The 20,500-nt window shown below is 36.2% G+C and overlaps 1 protein-coding gene across 1 annotated transcript in view; it reads left to right on the top strand.

The window, feature by feature from the left end:
- svp (COUP transcription factor 2) overlaps positions 1 to 18,144 on the top strand; it is a 130,627-nt gene extending 112,483 nt beyond the window's left edge. The window contains exon 4 of the mRNA XM_018450899.1: positions 17,418 to 18,144. Coding sequence (XP_018306401.1) covers positions 17,418 to 17,692 — 275 coding nt within the window. The 3' untranslated portion in view covers positions 17,693 to 18,144. The remainder of the gene's footprint in view (positions 1 to 17,417) is intronic.
- The last annotated feature ends 2,356 nt before the right edge of the window (positions 18,145 to 20,500 follow it).

The following is a 20,500-nucleotide window of genomic DNA, read 5'->3' as shown; positions in this document are numbered from 1 at the left end:
GATCGTCCGGCACGCGGCTCTTCGACGGTAGAGAGTATCTCTCGTCGACCTCGCCAACGTCGAACCGGCTATCGATATCCGCGATCGCGATCGAGGCGCGATGAGCCTGTCGAGCGTGTCGATGAACGTGCGCATGGATAATGCATAACGCCGTGCCGATTCCGCCGTAAACTTCGACATCGAGATTAAAACCGATGCAATTCCGGTGAGTTTGATATATATGCATATATCCACGCACTTTGCGATCCACGGTCTTTCCGTGTTTCAATGGATTTCCTTGAGGAAAGCTGAAGGGCCCGATATTGAGTTATCTTTAAAACTATGCTGTTCTAATGTAGAAATTCAAGCTGACATAATCTTTGTAGATTCCATTGTGGATACTATAAAGGGAAAATGTATTTACCGCGATTGGTGTTATTATTGAAATTTTATATTATATGAACTAACACAGAAGTTCAAGCAAACATAATTTTTGTAGATTCCACTGCGGATACTATAAATGTATATCAGGATGCACGATAATGTCTCGGCACACAATATCTTCTTTATCACAATTTATACGACTTGATGTTATTTGATATTGCATGAATAATCTCGATGATTTTTACGATAAATAAATAAATAAATAAATAATTGCTTCGATTTACAGTTACAAAGAAAGAGAAATTCGTGATATATTTTAAATTTCTTTCCAATTAGTGGTTTGATTAAAAAATTTTTTATTTCTTTTAATTGAGATCAAAGTCGTATGATTTTTTTTTTGTTGAAGAGATTTAAAAAAAATATTACAATATGAAGAACTAATCAATTTCGCATCGAGGTAGGTACTAAAAGAACTTATAACTGCAATAAAGATGAGATGTGTCACAAAATTACCGTGTCATATGTGTCGAACAAGTCTCTTTAATTAAAACGACCTCGCTGAAAATAAACGATTGTATTGCCAGCGAGAAAGAGAGGGGGACGGAGATAGGGAATGTGAAGGTGAGCTTCACACATGAAACTTTACAAAGTGGAAGCCGAGTAAAACTCTGTTGGAAGGTAGTTGATGCGAAGTTACCCAGGTCGAGCGAGGTCGAAGCAGAGATCGAGGGCCTTGTCGGCTCCGTTACGTCGCATCGGTCGGTCGGTTGGTCCACTCCACCATCACCACCACCATCACCACCACCATCACCACCACCATCACCACCACCACCACCATCAGCGGGGGCCGAAAGCGCAACGTTTGCGGGCCAACGCGGACAAACGCGCCGACACGCACGCACGCCACGCGACGCAATTAATTATCGCGTAAAGTCGCGCGCGCGCGCCACCCGATTAATTGCAACGGCCGGCGATCGGCGCTGGGCGCATAATTGACATTGTTGCCGCATTGTTTACGGTGCCCACTGAATTTATCAATAGATTCCTCGTGTTCACCCCGCCGTACGCGACGAGGTATTCTGCCGCACTGTTCACCCTCGCCTTTTGCTGCCGAGCAGGGCCGGTTCTAAGCATCCTCGAGTTGTGCGTTCCACTAATCGAAAGCAACGCGATTTTGGAAAATTTAAGTTTTGACACTGTACCCATCCGAAGATAATCCCTACACTTGTCTAAACGTTCGTTCAATGGAAACGCGACGATTGGCGATCGTTTCGTGTCTATGACTTTGAAAATTGACCTTACCGAAATAACGAAGATTTTAATTGCTAATTAGAAGAATATATTTCTGAAGCGATATACTAGTAATTTTTTTTCGCGAATTGATCGACATTACGGAAATTAGAGTAGAATTTGTTCACATTTAATTTGGATATAAGAAAAGTAAATTCGGCCCTGTAAGCTGATGCATCCAGTTTGGTCCTTTATCCTCATAGTTTCACTGCTGGACAAGCTAATAACATATTTCAGCAATATGATTGTATTTTGGCCTGGACCGTTATTTTATTAGAGATTCTTGAATAATCTTGAAGCATGATCGTAAAATTGCGACAATTTTACGATCTTACAATCAAATTTTCCGCGAGATACTGCAGGTAATTTGACTGAAATAAAATTGCGTCAATTTCCAAACTTATTAATAAGAATAAATATCAAGTAGCACACAACTGTATATTAGTGTATAATTACTTATACATGATTACATGGAAAGAACGATTTTGCTAAAGTATTTGAAAATTTAGGTAGATACAGATCTAAAAATAATTTTGTTGGACCAAAAATTATGTATGAAGTTGAAATACGAGCAATACTGTAAAAAGTTTCTTCGTTCTAGCAACCAGTTTAAACATCCTACATAATTATTTTGATGGTTCAACAAAATTATTTTCAAATCTGTATCTAGCTAAATTTTTAAATACTTCAGCCAAATCATTTTTTCAGTATATACATCTTATACATTTTGTGTGTCCTACAAAAATATATATATATATTATAAATTAACAAAGTCATAATTTTTATTCTTTGTTGATATTATCTGACTATATTTCCTACATTGATAAAAATTGTATATTTTTTGTTACCTAAGAATCGATGCACTGATCTAATTTTGAATGCGATTATTTCATATTACATAGAAAAAAATTTGCAGATTTTAAATAAATATTTACTCCAATATATAGTACTAACGAAATATTTATTAAATGTAAACATATTTATTCGATTTATACATAACTGTTTTATTTCGAATAAATATTTATTTACTATAAATATATATAAATATTTCGTTACTACTATATATATTGGAGTAAATATTTATTTAAAATCTGCAAATTTTTTTTCAGTGTAAGCTTTATCCTGTACGATTAATGTATACGCGTTATCTCAACATGAATTATAATTGGGTAGCTAGGTACAAATAAATGTACAGTGCCATTGTTCTCTCTTGTCATCTCGAGTTGGAAATTACGTAATACGGTCCGGCATTGAAATCGACGTCACGCTAATCGTCGTCGCTGTTGCGGTCGACTTTACACAAAATACCCGAGAAAAGCGATTTTCCGCTAATCCCCATCTCGATGTTTGCCGACAACCCTCGTGTTCGGATTTAACCAACCAGAGGTTCTCCGCGTAGAATAGAATGAAATATATATAGGATAGCATCTTCAATTTAGAAAGTGCTTTTGCATTTGTAAGTTCCCAATCTGGAACAATCTAAAATAACATGCACTTTTCTTTTCTTTCCCAGGTATTGTACAATTTAGTCTTGTTTCTAACATATTTGTAATTTTGCATATAAATTAGAGATTTTGCATTTCATTTTAAGCGGCTTTCACATGTCTGAGTTTTAAAAATAAAAGAAATAATCCAAGAACCTAGGAAAGAAATAATAAATTTTTATGAAGCATTTATACAACAATACTTAAAATTAGACTATTGAAATGATTAAAATTAACGATACTGTTATATATTAAAAGTAAGCTCTCTTATGTAGTTCTTCTCGCAAAATAATATATGGAACAACGCTTCGGAACAGTGATGTGACAAGGGTTTGTCCTTCGCGGGAATAAGTAACATGAGGCACGAAAGAACGAAAACGAGGTATAGGGCACGAAGGGCGCGAAAGAGCGAGATCGGCGGCCGCGAATCCTTTCAGACGGATTATGACACGTAGAAAGTTCACGACCTTTTGTAGTCTGGCGCTACCCTTCTCTTGCTTCGTCCTCGTCCGACGGTGGTAATCCTCTAACCAGGCCGTTATGCCGTTGTTGACATTTAGCCCCGGGTGCTTTCGAAACCGGTCCGTGATCTCGCGTCCCGTGAAGGGACGAAGGGCGGAGTCCCTGTAGACAGGACGACGCGCGTATCTTGGCGCGTTTCGCGAGAAGCTCAGCGTCGATGGGAAAAAAGTTGACCTTCGTAGCACCTGCCTGCCAGGGGATCTACCTGCCTGCGTGATTCGGCAGAGAGAAAAGGGGGATATTCTGAGCCACTCGGAGGCTCGTAGGGCCTGAAAGGGCCCGCGGCGCCCGCTACCCAAACGACGTAATAGGATTGGCATTGTCGGCCATTAACATGACAATGTCGCTCCTAAACGGGACGCTTGTACGTACGTACGGACCATCTATGGAGTGTGTATTTCGGTTAAATGCCTGTCGTCCCGATACGTAGCCCCGATAGGGACTACAGAGAAGTATCTCTAAATATGCGGTGTTGTTATGATAATTATCACCCAGGCCCACCGTGTGTGCCATACTCATTATACACGAGAAGGCGCCTCCTCACAATATTGTGATATCCGATAGCGTACTGCACGCAATGCGCGGAACTGAGTGTGCTATGACACTTCCGTTCATCAGTATCGCCGATCTGGGGTTTCATGTTTATTGGTGTACAATTATATGAGGTTTGAAATCATCAGCTTCTTAGGAAAAACGTGTGTAGTTGTATAAAATTTTTACAAATTTTTCACACGTGCTCCGAAATACAGCTAAACACTGAAAGCTATATATCTTCTTAAAAAGCAATTTTTAATTACACTGTGCTTAAAGCTATTATAAATTATGATTTTTAATTGTTAGAAAATTATAAAATTTCTTTGTAGCAGAATAAAAAGTATATATAGTACCTTACTATTGTTTTTTTTATCATACATTTTTTTGAAAAAGTCGTATTCCAAATGTTTACTGAAGTAGGCTTTCATGTGACACGTGGCTATGTCATAAATTATGTATGGTATTTATTATCATACATAATTAATCACGATATAGTTAGCAATACTGTTGTCGAGAATCTGCACTTTCATGCTAACGCGTAATTACACAAAGATGATGAGCAACATATGACATTGTAACGACCTTTTCTTGTACCTTTGGTGCATTTAATTTAAAGAATCTTTTTACACGAAATTTAAAATTAAAAAATCTAATGTAACAGTAAAGCAAGTTTTTAAATTTTTATACCCAGGATATCCGATAACAAGACAAAATATATTCTTGATGTACCAATGTTATCACAACCGTACAGTAAAAATAAAACAAGATCAGATCAGTAATTTTTATTATCCTCTCTCAAATTAAATAAGATTAAATAATACATTATTGTAACGCAAGTACATCCGGCATGGCTCATTGCCCTTTTACCTTTGATTTAAATTTTTAATTAGCCGAATCTCTTACTAATATTATAATTTTTAAATAAGATTGATTTATTGTCTTGAAATAAGAGAAACACATAAATTTAAGTTATATATTCTCATTTATATATATTCTTATGTTTTTAGAATAAATCTTTAGATGTTATAACGCGCGATATTGGCGTCATAATATTTGATAACCTGGAACCTGGAATATCTTGAATATTTAAAATGTCCAAGATCATTTTATTTCAGATTAAAAAATTTAAAAGTAAAATATTCCTTTCTTAACAATAAATGTGACTGTCCCTACATTAATCCTATTTTATGTCCTTATATTATATATTAAATCGAAGAGTAATAACATTTGCTGTATTCATAAATCTTTTCTATGAGTGTAAGAATTTTGAATTTAACAGAGACTTAAACTTAATCAATTTTCTTCAGAGTTAGATCACTGTTGCATCGTATCCTTCAATTTGCACTCGCAAGACTTCTTAATACAATATCGACATCTCAATTAAGTGTACTAGAATTGCATTAGGCGTAAACCTTATATGAATCTACTCTACGAAGCTATATAGTGGACAATCGTAGAGAGGAAGCGGGTTGAATATTACGACGAGACGTCTCGAGCATATCGCTGACAATCACGAGTCTGACAATCAGCGATGAAAGGGGCGAGACTTAATTAGCCGTTCGCGTCGGGTAATTATGACACTTTCGAATCCGTTACGAGAGAAACGACAGCTACCTCGTCGCCCTTGGTAAGTCTAGTCCCTTTATGTTCTCTCTCGATATCCCGTAAAACTATCCGCCGTCTATGGCTATTACCTTGAGGCAAGTTCTACGAGGAAGCGAGAGGCGCCGCGATATACATCAAAAGCATAATTATTACTGCAGCGAAGCCACTTTTACAGACGGCGATTTCGCCGATGCGTCGTCGAGTAAGTCGCGATGGCCGCCTGCGAGACAATTAGCCCATTAAAGACTAGACTGGACGCTAAAACGAAACGCTGCCTCAGCACGAGATGTCTCTGTAATGTGCAAATTTATGTCCTCGATGCGAATGAATTGATTGTAAAATACGTCCAACGACGCGTAATGATAATCTTCGTGGTTGCGATCCTTATTATTCAGGATGTAGCTACAGGTTGTATTTCCGTACAGCTAGAGGCGTGCATAAAGAGTTGATTGCCCACGTATCAAAATAACTTTAAAAATGTAGATACGTATATGTATTATAATTGTTTGTACATGTAGGAATTGACTAAAAAAAGGAAAGAAGAAAGGAATTGTGCTAGATATGAATTGTTCTTCATCTTTTTCTAGTTTTAATTCTTAGAATCAGAAAAGATAAAAAGAGTATAATATCATTTTCTATCTCTATCAAAATTATCTTCCTCTATTGTTTATTTCTGTCAATATTGATTACCTTTAGTCTCTTATGTTCATTTCTGTTCATTGTAAATTAACTTTAACTTAGTTTAATTTGCTTCTTATTTTTCTCTTGTTCTAAGAATTAGAAAAAGATAAAGACTAAGTTAAATCGACTAAATTAAAATTAATCTACATTGGAGGAAATGAATAATAAAAAGATAATTTTAATAAAAACACTATTTAGGAAGTTGCGATTTCGTCGCATTTGTATCCAAGGAACAGACGAAGATCAACAAAAAATCAAAATAACTTTATTTCAATTTTTAATATCAATATACAGTTCAAATTTCGTGACCAAAAATCATCGTTTTGATTTTCATGACGTTAAAGTAAATTCGTTTTGACTTATTCTTAACTTGATGTATACCTTGGGTAGTTTTCCAAGTATAGCATTGCACTCTGATTAGGCACGCACCTGCGGATACAAAGTAACACGGGGCACGTGTTTATTGCATACAATTGTAATACGATCGGCTAACTTGTAAATCTTGGGAATCAACAAGCATATTGGGGTCTCGTGCTTGCCGTTAGCTCCAGTATGCTCCTTTTGGGCACGCTTATTAACGCGCCTGTTAGCACCCGTCCGCGAAGCCTCGCTCGATTAGCCGACCGTATAATTATCGTCTCTTCGTCTTCCCTCCGGACGCTTTTCTTCGTTGCGTCTTATCTCGGCCCGTCATGAGTATATCCGAGAAAACGCAGAGGACCGCTTCTTGACCGTGATGCGAGGCTGAAAGCGCTGAAGAGTTCCGGCTGTCAATACTTGTCTGGTACTTGAGAAATGAACGTCGTCACTAATGCATAATAACGTGTAAATAATTTTGTGATGTACAATCTTTGGTCAACATGCTTGAAAAGTAGTCACACTGAGAAAAAAAATTTACTAGATCATAATACATTTTTAATTAAATATTACTTGCTTTAATATTTAATACTTAATAAGAAAAATGCTAATTAAATTAAATTAAGAACTTTTATACCGAATAAATATGTGTTTACATCTAGTAAACACATATTTATTCGGTAAATATCCAGTTAATGCTATTAAAATAAATATTTATTAAAATTTAGTTCATTTTTTCAGTACACATATCTATTTCTCGTTATTATTTTTTATTGAAACGCTTGTTGCGCCGAATACAGATTATTTGAATTCGAACAACAGCTTTGCTTCCCACATCTAACACTTGAAGATTTGTATAGTATAAGTCTAGGACCTTATCAAATTCAAAACGCAATTTCCTACTATGCAGAACACCAGAATGAAGGAATATTTCTGGTTTCGAAGTTTCAACCAGATGCAAGGCACAGAACAGCTGCTATTAGATACACCGATTTTAACATAACAATCCAAGATCCTATCTTAATAAAAGCCGACATGAAATCGCGATACCGAGGTGGAAAGCACCACCACATCTTTGTTCTTTTTGACAAAGCCTTAACAGGTCGAAATTCAATAAAAGAATATTTTTGTACCTGTGAGAGTGGTGCTAGAACAGTAGGATGCTGTAGTCACATCATGACTATTATTTGGTATCTTGGATATGGACAATACCATGAAATAAGTACGCCTAATCCTGGTATCTGCGACGTCTCTATTACTATACCTAAAGAAAAGCCGCAACCAATACAAACAGAAAACTAAAGACTATGTATAAGATCTTGCGTTTAGTGGTTGGATTCTTACATCTTGCCTTCATTGGTTGGATAACTGCCTCTTTTCTTTATTGGTTGGACAACTACATCTCGGCTTTAATGGTTGGATTATTACATTTAGTTTTTGTTGGTTGAATTATTACATGTCACCCTTGTTGATTGGATTATTACATCTTGACTTTTTCTTTAATGGATTATTTATTACTTTTTGCCTGTATTGGATGTATTGGATCCGTCATTTGTAATTTATTAAAATTGACTTCAAATTCGTAATCAGCGACCCCAAAAACCCCCGAGTAACAAGTTTCAAGTAGATCCAATGAATTTTAAAAAAATTGTCCGCCATATTGGATCCGCCATTTTGAATTTTGTAAATCTGAATTCATATTTATAATCAGCAGCAAAAAATCTTAAAATAGTAATTTATGTTGACTTTGCTTTAGACGTTATTGTTCGAATTCAAATGTTGAATTGATATATTTTGTTATTGGACATGGTCAACTTTAACCCCCTCTATTTCCTGAACGGGCTGTATGCTCATCTTGAAATTTTGCAGGAGTTATTGGGTCATTATATGTAACTATTTGGCATAATAAAAGTTTCAAAAATCGAGGTACCGAAAACGGGCATTTTTTGCGGAGGCTCTTTAAATGTAAATAATGTTTAGCAAAAATATTAGAATAGTATATTATATGTATACATACGTCATATAATATTTTTCATATAAAAGAAGAATGTTATTTTAGACCAAACTATTTCAGGCTAAAAAAATAATTTCAAAGTCACATAACTTTACAATTTTTATTTGAGCAATGTCTAGATTCTTATCTTTTTCCATCAACCACCTGCGTCTAGCTTGGTGTGTGTTATGACTTTTTTCTCAAGCGATTTCTAATCTGCGGCCGTTTTTAACCATATCTCATAGCGGAACTCGCCTTCGTGCTGATTTCGCGACGACTGTTAATCATCCGTACGTTGGATCGCGCGTAAAGGATTTATGCTCGCAATTTGCGCGGGGATCGTAGGACTACTCGCTAAGCATTCTCTTCACCGCAACGGGAGAAGAGAAGAGATCCTCGCGCGCGATTCCGCGACTCTCGCGGCGCGATAAAGCGGCCGGCTTTTCTTCTGCGCCGCGGCCGCGAGATAGAAGCCATTAATGTAAGTCACCTGTTACAAGACGCACGGAATTAAGCGCGGTAAATTATACGTTACGTCACGTGCGCAACGCCCGTATTCCCTGCCCGTCGTGATCACGGAGAAGCTATTGAGTATGCGCGTAATGAACTTCCTCTCTCGACTTCGCTTCCCCTCCCTCCCCCCTTCCCGACTTGTTATCACAGCGTGTCTCGTCGGCGAATTCCTCCGTTATCTATCAGGATCGTTCTCGCGCGAAACTAAGCGATGATGTGCGAAGAAACTGTTATACAAATAAGAAGAAATATGATAAAGCACTGTGTAGAAGAGAACTTGATGTTTGTTAATTATATCCAGTTTTATAATTACATGCATGTGCACTTTTTTTCACGTTTACTGCATTCTCACTTTTATTATTCCAACTTATATGCTATTATTATAACTTTATAGCGTTTAGAATTATTTAAAAAATCTATTACGCGATATTGCTAATATATATTCTAATATATATATATATATATATACACGAGTATATATATATTTTAATATATAATTGACATTATAATTATTTTTGAGCTAATATATTCATATTGCTTGAAACTTGACGTTTATAATTCTCTGTGAATAAGAGATCTAGATTTATAATTAGTGTTTGTTAAAGGAATGCATTTCGATCTACTTATGGAACATAATAATTATACAGTTTACTGCGCGTCGAGAAGAAAGATTGACGTTATCCTTGATTTCTCTTCTGAAAGTTACACGTGCGTCGTGTGTTTCAAAAACTTTTGCCTCTACTAACGGATGTAGGCTATATTTCGAATCCAGAATCGTCTCTTCTTCTGCAGTCATTGAGGCTGAAAATAAAAAGTCTTTGATTAGTGAAAGAACAAAGATTGATAGGGAAAAAGAAAGAAACGTGAGACACAGCGCAAAAAAGAAAAAAAAGAATAGTCGATCAAAAAGTGTAGAAATTGACCAACATTCATTACATCAACTGTCAATAACCATCAGATCAAATTAAGAAGTTTGGAATTTAATGGAATTTTGGAATTTGTAAATTAATAAACAGATTTACAGAGAAATTTTGCTAATAACAAATTTTAAAATAATGAATTAAATTTAGAAGTATTTATTTTTTATATATTTTTAAATATAATTATTTTTTTGAAAGCACATTGAAAAAATTAAAATTCTATTTTAATAGAAAATTAATTAATTAATTTATTTGTTATTTATTATTTCGATCATTTATTGATTCAATGTGCAAAACGGCATTAAGATTACAATGTCATGGATTACGTAGATTCTTCCGCAAAAAAGTCTTGGGAAGAGCTGGACACTTTGTGGAAAGAGGCAAAACGTGATCGTGAGTGTGCAAGCGAGAGATGCTGAGCGGATTCGCGGGGAGATTCTTCCATGCCCTTCGGAAATGTCATATAGCTGTCGGGTGCCGCGAAGGCAATATTTCACGCCGGTAGGTCCCCCCTGTCCCTCTTCGCGACTCGACTTCTCCCTCGCGGGCCTCACCTCCCGGCGTCACCTCGCACGTCCCCGCCACCGGTACTTTTGAAGGAGTTTTTACGAAGTCCCTCGATCTTTAATCACAGCTCGACCTTCCATTGTCAGTGACGTCACCTCCGACTCCAGGAAGGGTGCTCAGGGGATGCTTTGTGTCGAGCTGCGTTGATCCCTCTCCCGCGTCATTTGTCTCCGGACGCCTTATTTGTACGCGCATATAAGAGTGTGAGAAAGAAAGATGAGAAAAAGGAAAGAAAAGAAAAAAGGGAGAAAATCCGTGATTCTACAAACGCGACTTACGCGCGAGAGAAGAAGAGATAGAGGGTTGATATGCCCCGGAGAAGAAATTCCACTATCCTAGCTCTGCAAGCGCATATCGATATGTATATCCCAGCAAGAAACGCGTCGTGTCTTGTCGACGCGAGTGCTTTTGCTGAACGAGCGATTTCTCGCGGTCTTACCTTCCTCCCCTTATTCCTTCGATAATCTGCTCCCGCTGGGTCGGATTACAACAAGGTATATATGTATATACGCATCCACGGGATTATCCCGTCGGGATGGACGCGCGATTAGCAATCGCTTCCGTTTCTGTAATATCGAGGCAATATCGTTCGTTCTTACGAAACTACTATTTGGAAACTGCACATTTACAATAGTAAATTTTAGATATATATATTAGATGTAAACTTCTTCTTAAACAGGTGCTTTTTCTTTAGTTATATCAAATTTTAGAAACAATGTAACCAATTTGAGTAGTAATATCAGATAAAAATATAATATTTTTTAATAAGTTGTAATATTTAAGATATTAAAATGTTAAAAATTTAAAATGAAAGTTTGAAGATTAATTTCAGAATTGCGGACGTTCTGTGTTGAAATTTCGTGTTGAGTATAGAAATTTTTAATTCGTTTTTAATTTGCTCATTTCTGTGTGTTATCAAATTTTCTAGGGTAAAAATTTTTTAAGTAAATAAAAATATGATATATAGTGTTATATATTTCGAATAATTTTACAAAACAAGATAAGAGTTTTTCTTTAAAATTATTATCAATTTAATAAAAGTGTCAATATAAATTATTTTTAGCTTATAAAAACTTTATGAAACGGTCCGTGAAAAATTACGTAACACGTGTCGTAATTATAGTACAGATGTTAGAATCATAAGGCGGTTGACGACATCGAGTATCTCCCGACGAAATTAAGACTAATAAGACAAAGAATGGCGCTGGATCTAGCCGGTACGCACTGGAAAACGACGGAACTCGAGCGGATAAGTTTCGAGGAAGCGACAACAATAATCGCGTGACAGAAAATGACCGAAGAATACACTTGAAACAAGAAAAAGAGATCTAATTGATCCGCGATCTTATCAATTTCGCACTGAGAGAAATTTCTGGTTGAAAATGAACGAATCAGAAAATTCTGATTTGTCTATTTTCAACCAAAATTCCCATTAATACAAAACCGAATCGTTTTTTTTTTAATGCGATTTCACGAAAGGTTTATTTCTGACATTTGACTATCAAAGGTAACATCGACAATTCCTAAGGTGTGGTCTAATCTCGTATTATACATCTGTTTAATGATTTTGCAAATTTTTCGCGATTATTGTAGATCAGATATACCTAGAGAATGGCACAATCACAGCTTACCAATGCATCATAATCTAAAGATAGATGTTTGAAACTCCTACACTCATTGTCATGAAAACTCATACGAGAGAGAGATAAAGTCGGTTATCAAATCACGATGGATCATATATTTTTTTAGATATTAAGAGTATCAAATTTCTTCAGCTTCATCTACATTCCTTTTAAAAAAATCTTGATGGTATAAAGTCATTTATTAAATCATGGCGAGCTATATATTTTTTTAGATATTACAAGAATATCAAATTCTTTCAGCCTCATCTGCGTCATATATAGATACTCCGCTTCGAGCGAGAGCGTATTCAAGATCTCTCAACCGCCAATCAGCTTACCAATGCTAAAACATTGCGAAGTGACCAATAATTGATTTAATATCGCTACGCAACTCGTGTAATATTGATAAATCGCAGGTCGAATTTCAGTCAATCGAATCCAGTGTGCGGGGGGTCCCGAGGGGGTGTACCCCAGCGGTAACGTGGAAGACGGCAATGGGACTCAGGGATCCCACTACTGAAGATTGGTCAATTTATGGTGGTGCTCGGTCAACCAGGCGCCACAGCATTTAGCGGTTAACGCGTGCAATGAGAAAGAGAGAGAGAAAACGAGACGAAAGACGACGCGAGGAGGAAACCAGAGACGCCACTCAACGGCATTATTCGAACTGATGCGGTGAATTGGCGCTGACGACATCGCACAGAGCCAATCCGACAGTTTGTTTATTGGCCGCGCGTTGGCGGATTCCTCGCGGTCTCTTTAATTGAGACCTCGTCGATCGAGGCTGATACGAATATGTACGAGTACGCGGCGAATCGCGCTCGGATTTCGATCAGTATCATTGCGACATAAAGAACAGAGAGGCAGAGAACTCTGATTATTTTAACGTTTAGCTTTCAAGTAGAAAGATGTGGGTTAGAAAATTTATTAGACAATTATCACATATAATTTTGAGATTTTATAATTCCCAAACTGATGCTTCTAATCGTATCGTGTCCCCCACAATTGTTAACGAAGTAAAAATAAAATTTAGGATAATTTTGTTGTTTAATAATGAATACTTATTAGGTTTATAGAAGTTCAACTAGAGATATGTTATCTAAATTATAAAAATCTATAATTTGAAAACAGACTCATTTAATTCTTTTATACACTTTTTATACATGGCAATTCTTCATTGTATATTTTAATTCTATTTTGTATAATAATTAATTTATGCATAATAATTAATATATTTGATTGCGTTGAAAGTCCGACAACCATATCGGCACGCAATTATAATTTCTGAAATTAATTCATTTAAATGAATTTACAATAGTTCGACATCTTAACGTTCTGACCGTTATGGCGCTTCTTAATTTAAAGAATTAATTTATGTTTTGTAAAATAATAAAAATATTTAACTGTCTGAATAATTTTGTAGAGTAAACACTGAGTTGCGCACAATACTTCATCAAAGTTAATCAAACCTGATGCATTGGCAATGCAATTCAACTACATTATGATAATTGTCCGGCGGTAATCGAATTATCATTCCGTTTCTTTACCCAAACGTGTGCAAAAAAAGAGTATGTTGCATGAGGATCATTTCTCGAGTCTGTCTACGGACCAGCCCCCTCGTAAAAAAGATTATAATTATGCAATTTGTACCGATTGTCCGAAGCTGCATTTAACAATTCTCCGTGCCTTGATAAAGTGTTTATGTGTTCGAAATTAAACGTCGATTATCAATGTATGTCCTCGATGCAACGTAAAATGCAATGTAAATGAAAAAAATAACTCATCGACAACGAAACTGTTAACAAGAATAATATAGTAGCGAAATTAAGTTTTGAAAATATTTACACGATCCTAGTATCTACTATTCATGTTGTTCCTTGAAAAACAGACTGCAGTGGTCTATTAAGATCTTGTAAGAGATCTTGGGTTCCCTCGAGCGTTCGGCAATGATATGCAAACAAGTATGTCGCAAGTATAAATGGCAAAATGGACGACCACATTTAAATACAAATACGTTATGATATGATATATATTGATTGAACAAATCGTTATTTATGATCAAACTATTCAAATATTATTTTGTAATAATAAATACGAGTTATACTAATTCAAATAAATATTATATTTAATAATTTCCATTTTCAATTGTAGATGTAGGAAGTGCGATGGAAAATGTGCATTGAACATTGCTACAATTTTTTAAGATAAATAAATCATCTACTAATTCAGTTTGTTTAATAACGTCATTAATGAATTAATAGTAGCTTATTCATAATTTACTAGCAGTTAATTTTTACCGATAAATGGTGATTGTAATCTGTAATTACATAATAAAAAATGTAGTTATTTCTTCTAAAAAAATTTAATTCCATTATACAACGCAGAGGAATAAGTAAGTACAGGTTTACTGGACATTGATTGAAATATCTAATCGTTTGCTGCGCGTATCTGCTCCAATAAATTGACGAACTTTGCGATTTTCGTCGCAGACAATTTCGTTCATGCTCGCGCGCGATTTCCACGTAGTTGCCACGTAGAGAACGTCGCTCGGAAATGCAAATGCGAATTGCGTTATTTGTACGCGTAATGGCCCATTATGCGCACGTGGGCTTTATCACAAAGAAAACTGGCGTCTACAGCGTTTATGCACGCGCCGTGTGCGTGGATTGCGCGTAATGAGGAACGTCGAAGTCCGTCCTGTTCGAAAGTTTCGCAAAAAGAATCACTGACCCTCGGCACGCACGCTTGCTTTTCGATCGTCGACCATCCCTGTCGATTTATGAGCGTGGATTGTAACCCCGATTTCTCACACACACTCGCTTCTTGATAGAGCGATTCGTCCTGGTCCACTGCTGTACGTAACCCTCGATCATTTCGTGAAAAATGTGATAATAAAATTTGCCTTAGCATGCATGTGACGAGTAATGTACGAATGATGAGAGTACTTCAATATACTAATGACTGATCAAAGTAATTTATAGTTCTATTTAAAAGTACAAAAAAATATTAAAATATTATGAAAAAAAAAATTCTGTTCGTATGTGTTATATACTGATATCATAAAGTTTCTTCGTGAAAAACGAAGAACGTAAAAAATTTAACGAGCGAGATGACAAAATGCTGATAGTTAATGTAAAGCTTATGTGATATATAATATTTAGTAGTGAAATATTTAGTTGAATATTATATAGTTATAAAATTAATTCTCTGTTAAATTATTTTTATACAAATAAGAAATATCTGTGTCTATATACATAATATAAATTTAATTTGTTTATTTTATTTAAATAAAAATGATTATAAAATTTCCATTTAAGGTGAAGGTAATTTTGCTATTCTCGTGGCACCCGATATACTTGGGCAAACCACACGTACCATTTCTCTCTTTTCCTGTATGAACAAAAGATTGCATTTTCCGGGAAACAATAGTGCGGTTTCACGAGTAAGCCGAAGTGAGCAGATGGCCCATGTGATTAGTCTGACATTTGCACCGGCGGTGTCTCCGGTTGGCACGTGCATTCCAACGTGAATCTCACTCTCGTCTGCCGGGGATTGCAGTCTTCATTGCGACGAGGGCTTTAACCCTCGCGCGTTTAAATGACGAATCACCTGTAGCACTGTCCGGGCTTGACAACAGCGATTCAAATTGTTTCTTCTTGTTTACATAATAAATCAATTAACAATAATGTATTAATAAAGTAATTGTAATCTATTAAGCGAAAAATTTAGCAGTTTGCCTTAAATTAAATTCTTTTCAACAGTTGCACGTTAATTAATACCAAGAGAATTGACCTACAAAACTTTATAAAGTTAAACAGCCAATCTTGGAACGCACATTATTTCAATGTAGAGAATTAAAAAGCTATTTCTGGGTTGCCATTATAAAAATATTTTGGTATGCTCGATTATCAAGCTCCTTTAAGTTTATTGTTCGCTCGTCGTTACTAGACTGCGTATAAATAATTTCTTTTTTATCTTTTCTCTCGCCTTCTAGTAGCGATCACTGATCTGTCTGAGAAACGAGTTCTCTTCGACTCGCTAATCATATCTCGGTTAATGGGCTACAACGATAATTAACTCGATAATAAAGCGTAGGTGCTTTCCTCGGTGCTTCCTTTATGCACGTAGATTAAACGGCAACAGTTATCGCCTTCCGCGCGTATCGAGAGATACGCTTCGGCTAACGAGGAGAATGTTCGGAGCGGAAAAACTGAGATTTTCTACCGTCGGTTGCCATTCTATTCGAACACGAGCAAGAGATTAGGGTCAAGGCGCTAAGAAACAAACTTCTTACGACATATATTTACAAGATACCCTGATATTAGTCATATAAAATAGTATTTGTATCACAGAGAGAATTTTCTTTTGGAACTTACCCTGAAATTCATGGTAATTGTAGGACAATATGATATTTCAAAAAATGTTATATGATTCTCTCTGATTTATTAATGTTTCCATAAATAAAATATAAGATATATTTGATTTATTTTATTGAAAAAGCATAGTAAAATTTCAATAATTTATAATATATTAAACAGTTTATAATTCTTTATTATTTTAAATAGAATATATATCAAGTAGTGATAAACATATAAAATATCTTATACAAATTTTATAATACAACATAATATTTTTAACTTGATTTGGTCATTTATTATCGATATTTTGCGAATGTCAATACTTCGCGTAGAAGATTAATGTTTTCTTCGTATTAGCTACCTCTCTAATTATGATGCTTCAAAATTTAAGTAATAACGTGTAAAAGTAATAAAAAAATACAGAAAAAAAGTTTTAAAGTATAACTTCCTTGATAATATTAAACGGATAATAAAATAATCATATAATTTTATTATTAGTCGAAATATACAGCATGCTTGTATTAAATTAAAAATTGTTATTAAAAGCTTTTAAAAATAATCTTTTTTGTATGTTATGGCTAAACATTTTTATCTCTTTTCTGTTGTAGACGCCTGCGGACTCTCGGACGTGGCGCACATCGAATCCCTTCAGGAAAAATCGCAGTGCGCCCTGGAAGAGTACTGTCGGACCCAGTACCCGAATCAGCCGACAAGGTTTGGCAAGCTGCTGCTGCGACTACCGTCGTTACGCACGGTCTCGTCGCAGGTGATCGAGCAGCTCTTCTTCGTGCGGCTGGTAGGCAAGACGCCGATCGAGACGCTCATCAGGGACATGCTGCTGAGCGGCAACAGCTTCAACTGGCCCTACATATCCACGATGTGACACTCTGTCTGGCGGCAGCTAGCTTCCGCATAATATTATACCTCGAATAGCGGTGTCGCGGCGCCCGATAATAACCCGCGAGCCCGATTCGCGTACGAGTAGAAAAAGAATCGCGCGCGGCGAGGGTGGGCGACGCCGCGAATCTCGAATATGCTTGATACGAAGGCCGAGGACGGCGAACGGTAGGGCGCGATATCGGTCTTGTTTGTCGCGAGATCTCGAGGTCGAAAATCAACGCGTCATTCTTGTCAACGTCATCATTAACCCACTTACGTATCCGCGTTGCTCTTAGCGTCGTGACGCGACAATATTCTTTGTCATTGATACTTATTGTACTCGCGTTTTGCTAGACCTGTACGGTACTCACGACGAATCAATATCTCAATCAGAATTTGAAGACTTTTGTACCCTGAGCAGACGCAACTCTCTCGATATCAGAAAGAGAAAGAGAAAACAAAAAAGAGGAAAAGGGTTAGATAGCGAGACTTGAGCAAGATCATTAACGATGTTCGATCGAAGGCGATAAAATAATGCGTGTAAAGTGGCGAGAAAGGTGGGCTTGCAATGAGGAGAGATCATCTCATCAGAAGAGAAGAATTTTCGGTGACATGCAGAGATAAACGAAAGAGAGAGAAGTAAAGAGAAAGAAAAGGAAAACAAGGACAAAAATATGTAATAAAGACGTTACTTATTCAGAAAATTGCGGAGGCGCCGTGTGGCTCGACAGCGTCCAAGAACATCCACTGGGCGTTAAAACTTGGTACTCACTAAAGTGGTCAAGTGAAAGAGGGGGAGGGATTTATGCGTGTAAGGAGCTTGTCAGTTGTTCTATACATGTGTGCATGAGTAAAAGTGTGCATGAGAGAAAGCGAATGAATAAGAATGAGAGAGAGAGAGAGAGAGAGAGAGAGAGAGAGAGAGAGAGATTGAAAGAGATATAGGGGTTTAGAGGAGAGGGAATAGATAGATAGATAAGCGTTTTGTTATATGGCAAAGAATGAAATAAGGGAGAGGGTGGGAGGAAGGGGAAGACGAGCGTGGCGTGAAGAAGTCATAAATTAGCATTTACAATCAACGATGAGGGGGAGAGAGAGCTGGTGGATCTCCCATCGCTATCTCGAATCAATCTTCGCGTCGAGTACTCGCTATTAGTCGAGTCATGCCATGGGCCTTAGTCATTCGTCTTGACGCCTCCTCTACGAGGCTTACGTTCTCCAAGTTCATAGCCCGTGAAACATTCTTTTGGAAATATCCCTTTCGGTCGGACGACGCTCGCGCCTGCACGCACATCGTAGATCTAAATCCCACGACGTCGCTTTCGTCGAAGTCGTTTGTGATCCTCGAGGATTATTGATGGTAAGTCATGATTTTATCTCGGTTATTTTCGCGTAACTATACAATCGAGTATCTTAACTCTTCGATTTTTCGACGTTAAGACATCAGAAATGATTTTATCCTATGTCTCGTAATAAAATATTTTCGCAAATTTTTTTCGAAATAGTATAAAATGTTTATCCTATATATACTGAATCGAAAAAGTTCTCATTGTCTTCGCGAAAAGTATTTTTCTTAAAATTATCAAATCTTCGCATAATCTTAATTAATACTTTACACAAAAAATCGAAGTATGATAATATATATCTGAGCTTTATATTTAAGAAAAATCATTATTAATAAATTGTTGAAAGACTCCTTTTTTTTATGTAAAATGCCCTAATTGTTGCACTATCGTTCAAAAGTATTTTTCTATCCTGATTTTTATATATATCTTTTTCATACACCTAAATTCCATTCTAATTAATAAATTCTATCATATTCTCTTTATGTATTAAGAGAATATAGTAGACATACAGAACATAAAATTTTGAATCAAACATCATTATTACATGTAAAAGAATTTATTATTAAATCTAACATAAAAGATTATGGAAGAAGATAAGAATTTTAAATTTTCATTCAATTAAGGAAGACAGAGTCTTCTTACGTTTGCCAAGAGTGGCAAATATTTTTGAGCGGTAGGACATAGGTATTTGAAGATAATTTCAAATAATTCTGTGTTCTTTCTTTTCCGTTTCTCATTCATTTGCGATTTTCTTAGCTATATGTATTACAATTGGATCACCTTTGTTATTATATTAAGTCGTTTAGTATACTTTTTTGGAGTCATTCGAACGTCTCGTCTCTCAAATTCGCTTTATATTCTATTTTATTTTTTAAAGTGAATTATCTTTGTAAAGACTACGGCGGTACACGTTATCGAAAAGTTCGTCTATTTAAAAATAAATATTGTACAAATTTTTATGTATAGTACTTAGATAGAAGCTAAGAGAATCGGGCATCATCGGAACACCTGGTAATTTAGTGCGAGTCGACTTTACTAATATAAAAAGAAATTGTTTGTTGTAAGTAGAATGTAAAGTGCAAACCGTGTTGCGTTTTACGGCGTGAAATCACGAAGGAAACTTATGATATCTGTTATGATCGCTCGCGCGAGATAAATTAATCTCCTTCGCGTTCGCGCGGTAGTATTTTTAACGAACAGCAGCGTTTTTGCGAATAACATTTAGCGCGATCGCGTTTACCTGTAAGGCCATGACGCAGACATTTGCATAAAGCATAACGCATAAAAGAATCAACCAATCTAAATCCTTCCTTTCCTTCCACTTCACGGAAAAGAAGAATTTTGATTGGTTGATTCTCTTATGCACTATGCGTTGTGTTGTACAAAAGTCTGTGTCGCGGCCAGTACTGTCGTACTAGAATTACAGCGGCGATTTCGATGTTTCATCTGACGCGACGACGATCGTC

The sequence above is a fragment of the Mycetomoellerius zeteki genome, unplaced genomic scaffold (assembly GCF_001594055.1).
Source record: "Mycetomoellerius zeteki isolate Tzet28-1 unplaced genomic scaffold, Tzet1.0 scaffold106, whole genome shotgun sequence".
Lineage (NCBI taxonomy): Eukaryota > Metazoa > Arthropoda > Insecta > Hymenoptera > Formicidae > Mycetomoellerius > Mycetomoellerius zeteki.
This window is presented reverse-complemented; position numbering and strand designations above follow the sequence as displayed.